The sequence below is a fragment of the Beta vulgaris genome, chromosome 2 (assembly GCF_026745355.1).
Source record: "Beta vulgaris subsp. vulgaris cultivar EL10 chromosome 2, EL10.2, whole genome shotgun sequence".
NCBI classification, from domain to species: domain Eukaryota; kingdom Viridiplantae; phylum Streptophyta; class Magnoliopsida; order Caryophyllales; family Amaranthaceae; genus Beta; species Beta vulgaris.
The window spans coordinates 51405776-51413462 of NC_079203.1; the positions used below are offsets into that span (position 1 = coordinate 51405776).

A 7687-nucleotide genomic window follows, 5' to 3' on the forward strand; every position below is an offset into this window, starting at 1 on the left:
ATAAAAGAATAATTATATATTACAACAGTAGTATTACAAGCTAAAAGTGAAGCATGAACTTGCATCATACATATAATGTAATACTGTTTTGCTTGATTTATTTATCAAACGTTAACCAATGATCATCACATACGTGCAACAAAAACAAATTATTAAAACTAACACAATCGATGTAAGTTTAGATCCTCTAGCTAATATTTTACAACAACATTGATGGATGATTATGTTCAAAAACTATATAATTAAACTCTCTAATTAAAAGATGTACCCTTCATTATAAATAACATTTGGATCCCCTTCCCAAGAGAAACCATTGTTATTATTATTGTTAACTATACTATTGATATTATTATTATTATTATAAGTACTATAAGTTTGGTTTTCTAAAGAAAGTGTCATCATCTTACTACAATTTTGTATAGCAGTGCTATCTTGTTGCATCTGTTCATCAAAGCTCCATAGACTTCCCCAAAACGCACCGTCCTGATCGCGACACGCGGCGGCGGCATCCATCCAAGATGATGCTGTGATCATCATCAAGTTTTGATCTTCTAGGGTTGTATTTGGATACATGGACCTCATTTTCTTATCAGGAGTATTATGGTTTTCATGAGATGAAGCTACATGGTTGATTTTTTCATTTTTGCTTTCTATAAGTAGTTGAGGTTCAGATTTTGGTGCTTCTTTTGGTTTTGATTTTAGGGTTTTTCGTTTTTCGGATGCTTTTTGAGATCTTTCTTTCTTCTTAAAATGGGTTCTCCAGTAATTTTTGATCTCATTATCAGTTCTTCCTGGTAGATATCGTGCAATTGTTGACCACCTATACAAAGAATTTACAAATGAAAACATATATACTATAGTTACAAATTATGATGAATGGATCAATTCGATCAAATTGAATTCGGGCTGTTCAGATTGAGTTTAAGTCACGTTAACTAATGGATTGTATAAAAAATTGCCTATTCTAATTTCAATATTACTTCTTTCATAAGAGAGAGCGTAGAACTGAATAGTGAAAATGTCAAAATTGATATCTAATAGGCTTAGGTAACCATGGAAGGAAAAAAAAATGAGATGAATTGAAGAGTAGTAGTGTATTACTTGTTACCCCAAATGGCATGTAACTCAATAATGATGCCTTCTTCTTGAGGGGTAATTTGCCCTCTCTTTAATCCCGGCCTTAGATAGTTCACCCACCTTAGCCTACAACTCTTGCCACTTCTATTCAATCCTGTAAAAACCCCACAAGTTCAACAAAATCAATCATATATATATCAAACAAAAAGAAACTCGAAAATTTATACTCTTACAATTTAGATTAGAGACCTCTTCTGATAACAAATAAACAACAGTATACTAGCTCGAACTGGTTACAAGTAAGACGACATCTATTCAAACCTTACTAGTTTTTCTTTTTTTTTTTTTTTTTGACATCAAGGAAATTTGCATTAATGAAAATCGGGAGTACAACCTAATGGGAATACAACCAAACTAAATAGAAAGAAGAAACAACAGACAATATGAAAAACTAGCATAACGCGTAAAAACAAAGTAACATAAACATTAACTAGAAAAAGTCCAGGCCGAATAACTTTTGTCTTGTGCGATGGGGAGTGAAGATGGATGTGATTGAAAATCTGTTGAAAGACGCATACTAGTTTTTCGAGGTAAAATAAAATTGCATATATCCAAACTCACTACTTATACTTTTCACACACTGTAATATGAGACACTGTAATATGACCAAAATTAAAGACCTTTAGAAATATAATGAATGTGCGTTGGAGAAAAATAATACCTGCACAACGAGCAACTGAGCTCCATCTTCCTTCGCCATGCAAGTTGACATATTCAACAAGAAGCTTATCCTCTTCAGGAGTCCAAGGACCTTTCCTCCAACCAATTTGCTGTTGAACTGACCAAGCTGCCATGATGTTGCCTACCATCTTTTTTTTCACTTTGAGTCGTATGTTGTTTCCTGCCAACTTTGAGGCATGCACTCACAATCTATGGTTTTAAACTACACACCATCTATATATGTTTATATATATAGTGGTACACAAAAACAAAAAAAAAATCTCTTGCTAGTCATCTGAAGTTCAACCCAAGGAGAAAAAGAATCTTGCGTGGCACTCAATAAGATTACCTCATTAACCACTTCTATTTTAAATCATTACATTATGTACTTAATTCCTTCCTCTACTATTCTATTCCACCCATCCTCATGTACTCATATATTAAAAGGCGTTCCTAAATAAGCAATTGTGCGTCTGTGTCACGTCACACTATCACTTAGAGGGTTTACTTCATGTAAATTACATACAATAAAAAAATTGAAAAATGCATGTTATAAGATGTGATTTATGACTTCAAACTTACATACTAAAGTCTTAACTACTAAACCAATTAATGTTGGTGTTATAATTTTATAGTAAAATATTAATTATTGAAAATTATATTATCTGGAATATAGCCCGGTCTTAAAAACTAGTAAATCTGTGTCTTGCTAATATTTTGATATATAATTAATATTCAGTCCTTCAAATATTTTTTTGTAAAAGAAAATGTTAGGAAAGCTTCTTCTAATAAGCTGAAGTAAACAACAACATGACCATCTTTATGACTTTATCTCCCAAAAACTACCTTAAAAGATAATTCAAAGATTAAGTTTCTTGTTAGACTTGTGCCTTTTTTGCCTTAACTTTAATTATATCCATGTTAGAAGCATATAAAGTAAATCAAGTACATCTGTGTCCGCTAATAATCCTATAGGAATTTGACAAATTTGAGTATTAGATGTATGTACGTACCACAGTGATGTCGAATATTATGATATATAATTAATATATAGATTGGATGAAATCTTTATAAGTTGATTGTGTGTGATGAATCATTGTATACTATATGTATTAAGCATGAGGACATGTGCTTTGCAATAATTAATGAACCTTAAAGTAACATAACCTGAATCAACATATATAGCTAGAGCAACTAATATAATGTCTAAAAAATGAGACAAATGCAAACATGTTCCAATCTTATTGACTAATATTGGACTTAATCATTTAGATTGAATAATATATACCTAGAAATTTCATCTTATGAATTATAATCAAGTAGGACTATGACTCATTTCATCTACAATATAGTAAATACAAAGCTATAACTTTCTAGAAAGGGAAGGCTAGCTTGTTATTAAAGAATGAAAAACCCTTTATTTCTTCACCATCATATTTTTTTTTATATTAGCATTGGGAAAACATAGGTTAAATTAATTCTCAACATAAAAGGTTAAAAGCTAACTTACCGTTACACATAATGTGAAAGAACATTTTGTGTCCTATATATATTGTCAATCCTTGTAAAGTTGTAATATTTGGACTTTGATTTTCTAATTTATGTTTGATTTGATATACTTTTAGACAGGCTTAATTAGTAATTAGTTGCTTATATTGTATCCTAGGGTTTGAAAGAGTCAATAGAGTCTTCTTTGAGTATTATTAACAAGAGTTGTTACTAATCGAGTTATGTAAAATGTTTACTTGTAGATCGATGAGAGTGAGAATTAAGAGAAGGTATTGTGTCACATCGTCCGACCATAATCTTTGGTCGGACGACTTTCGGTTGGTTTCAAATTTTTTTCAATTGGTTTCAATTTTTTTTCAGTTGGTTTCAAATTTTTTTCAGTTGGTTTCAATTTTTTTCAGTTGATTTCAAAATTTTTTCAGTTGGTTTCAATTTTTTTTCAGTTATGGTTTCAATTTTTTTCAGTTGATTTCAATTTTTTTCAGTTGGTTTCAGTTTTAATTCAGTTGGTTTCAAAAAAATTTCAGTTGGATGTCTTTAAAGTTCAGTTACTTATCTTATTGTTTCATTTACGTGTTTTATTCTAACTGAAAACAAAACTTAAGTAAATGAAATAAAATAAGTTCTAAATGAAAGCAACTTACTTCTAAATGAAAGTAACTTACTTCTATATCTTAACCTCTTCTCTCTCTCCTGACTTACTCTCCACTCATAACTCCGCGTCTTTCCACTCACGAACGTCCGCCGAACCTCGTCCACCATCTCCGCTGTTGTAACCTCCATTGCTGACTTCGAGGAGAGAGAAAAGAGTTGAGTTGAGGGGGTGGGGTGACTCGTGTGACCCGCGAGTCGAGCGAGTTTTGAGGAGAGAGAGAGGAGGGTAATGAAAGGGGTTTTGGGGAAGATGGGTTTTGAGAAAGGAGTGTAAGTTGGAGAGAGATTTGAAGATGTGAGAGTTGCCATTGATGTTTTTTTTTGAAGGTTTTTGCAGGGGTTTTAATGAACTTGGGCCAGGCCGTCTGACCAAATGTTTGGGTCAGACGGTCTGACCCAATACTTTCACATTCTCAAATATGGACTATTATACTGGTTGTGTACTGTTTTTTGTAATAATAATACAAGTAAATAAAGAGTCTTTCTCCAATTCATCATTAGTTATTTAATCGTATTGTTTTCTCCAAATTTCTTAAAATCATTAAAACCATATTTCTCTTTATAAAGATGGGTCATCCAAGGTTCAAATCCTCATCCCAACAATATGTTAGAGCATTTACTTTTGGACTGTTAATAAGCCTTGTACTCAACCTCTAAACTGATGTGCCCTGCAGGCTAGTAGCCTAGTAAGAGTTGGTCTTCAGACCAATTATCTTTCCTAATAATAATAAAAAAAAACTAGAGTTTAATTGATGTCGTATTTCATACGTGCAATATTCAAACACAATGGCAAGGTTAACTCTTATTCACACTAATCTAAGGCCAAAGATCAGATTCATGAGATTATTAGACCACAATTTTGATTCACTTAGGGGGAAAAGGCCAAGTGGGTAGTTGGTGTTTCCTTTGAAAGTGGCTGCATATCCAATGGTTTCCTCACATGTGTTAATCTATATATCATATGCTTTGGGATTTTAATAATCCCCCAATAATTGTTATTTAATGTAGCATAAAGAATTTTCTAGGATGCCTTATACGGTAATGGGGTTTCTTTTTTGGTACAAAAGGAGAAAATGTCTATGAGTCACCATATTGACACGTGGCAAATGCGTCATCATTGGGACACCTGGTATCACAAATAGTTAATTTTGGAAAGTGGAGATTAAATTAATTGGATTAAGTATGATTAATTAATTGCATAATGCTATAATAGGGTAATGGACAAAGAAGAGTAAGGATTATAATATAGTATAATGAGAGATTCTAAAAGACAAAATCTAGTACAAAGTAAGAAATTATATCATGCAAAATTCTTGAATTGATAGTCGATGATGAAAGAAGTGAAACACTTTTTGGTTTCTTGATACACTTTCATATATGAAAAATATATTTAGTACTAATCTACAGCTTGCAGAGGTTAAGGTTAGAGGTGTAAAGTATTTGTTGATAAGCACCCATTTTTCTTCCAATCCTTTTGAATCAACAAATATTTTATAAACAAATTGCTCGCCATCTATAGTAGATTACTAGATTTAGAGCCAACCAAGTGTACCTTAAGCTTCATAGTGAGTTAGTGACATACAATAATTTGTGATAATGATAGAAATAAGAAGTCTGTAAGTATATATGCAAAGCAATAGTGGACCTATTACAAGGATAGGAGTTAGTTCAAGTGGATAGAGCGCTCCCCTTGGCCCCTGAGGTATGCCTTACCAGCCAATGTGTTGGTGTTTTCTACAGGCTAGTAGCCTTGTAGGGGTTAGCCTTTAGCCTGACTTAATTTCCTAATCAAAAGGAAAAAAAAAATAGTAGACCTATTACTACACTGAAATTAAACTAAAAGCTATTTGGTGTTGAACACTTATTTAAAATTTTAAATAGCTTTCCGGACAATTGATTACTCCTATTTAGAGTTAATTATCATCTAACCACTGAAAGTGAAGATTTTTTCTTTAAAGTTTGTGTTAGGATGACGGGTCCAATATAGTGGTCCAGTGTGGTGTTTGAATATGTACGAAGTAGATGAACCAAGTTCAAAAGCTTACCTATACCTGGTATGCATTTTGAACGCTTGGTTAATGAGGTGGTTTGTGCTCCCGACTACAAAATATGTTACGTAAACTTTTAACTTGTTTGTTTGGTTTATCTTTGTTTCCTCTTTGTGACATTATTTTTAAATTTGAGGTATTCCATATTTACTAGGTGATTGTACTTAAGAAAGTTGTAAAGATATTTTTTTATGTGTTATGGAATTTCTAGTGGTTGAGACTAGCAATGTCATTTGGTTTCCTGATCCTAGTTGGTTTAGGGTTTTAAGTAGTTCGGAGCCATATTAACATACTTTATAAGCTCATTGTGTTGGTGCACAACCAATTGCGAGAGAAAGTACTTGTGTGTTCGTTAAGTTAGGCGGCTCAGGGAAAAAGTCATTGTGTGTTGTATGATTTCTTGAGATTGCATTGCTCAAGTTCAAGAAATTGCATTGCTCAAATGGAATGATGTATTATTTTGTGTACTCTTGGTGGTTTTTATCCTAGCAGCGAGTTTTCATATTGAACATCGCCTGACTTATTTTCAATGACCTCGTCTCGATCATTATTGTTGTTCTATTTGTATGATAGGTGATCGATATATGGGCGAATTTCTTCCTCTAGCATTTTAAATTTTCCAATTAATATACTCTTTTTGTTGCAGAATATTTTTTTAATTTCCACCCATCCAGTCACATACTTTTGAGGAGATAAATTATTTGATTATCAATTGTATTTTTGTTTAGAAATTAGATATGATATGATGTAATGTAATACTTTTTGTGGAATTTTATCATAGAGAATGAATTGCAGCGAATATTGGTAGAAAGAGGTATATCAAATTGTTAGTGGTTATTTTAAAAAATGAAAGTGTAAAGTATCATGAGACACATTGAGTAGTAATTTGAGATTTTCTATTAAAAAGAGGTGTGGCTTGTAGGTTAAAAGCTTAAAGCAAGGTAAGTTCGGATAAAAATGTCAACCTTAATCTTATCAATTACCATTATACGGTTAAAATTAACTATGTCAAATCAAATCATATAATTCAATGAATCAAGATCGAACCCCAATTGGATCCAAACATCACATCGGGATAATTTTCGTCAGCGTTAATAACAACCCTTTGGAAGAGACGGCCTATTTTTCAGTTAAGATTAGGCATGGTAAATCGCAGAGAGAGAATGAGAGAGATTCCTAGAGAGAGAAGAGCGAATCTGAGAGAGAGAAGGGACTACGCATGGACCACTGTAAAACGGAGAAGAAACCCGACCAAAACCTCACCAACCACCGCTGCCAAAACAATCTTCATAGATTTTCTTCCACCAGACATCTTACCCCAAGATATCCTCAGCATCTTCCTACCCCATGGAGCCATATCTAACTTTGTTCTTCCATCTAGACCCAGATTCCAGTGCAGCCACAAATATGCCTTCATCAAATACAGTTCTAATCACTCCACACTCTCAGCGATCCGCTCGGAAAATGGCAGGCGGCTTGGGAACTACAGAATCCGAGTCAATTTAGCAAAATATGATAAGCCAGACCACCTCCTTCATGCCCAACCTAACCTGAAACCAGCTACCCTTCCCTCCAAACGACGCAACCCCGTCCCACCACCACAACATCCTCACCCCCCACCTGCCATGCGAGACCACCGCTCCTACAGAGATGTATCCCTACAAAAAACCTCCTACCCA

General features: G+C 33.4%; 1 protein-coding gene across 1 annotated transcript; it reads right to left on the reverse strand.

Moving 5' to 3' along the window:
- Positions 1 to 208: 208 nt before the first annotated feature.
- LOC104883886 (MYB-like transcription factor EOBI) lies at positions 209 to 1964 on the reverse strand. The gene is made up of 3 exons (XM_048639890.2): positions 1799 to 1964; positions 1102 to 1231; positions 209 to 820 (listed from the first exon to the last, which is right to left on the reverse strand). Exons 1-3 carry the CDS (start codon positions 1944 to 1946, stop codon positions 256 to 258), a joined length of 843 nt encoding a protein of 280 aa, XP_048495847.1. The 5' UTR covers positions 1947 to 1964; the 3' UTR covers positions 209 to 255.
- Between the last annotated feature and the right edge of the window lie 5723 nt (positions 1965 to 7687).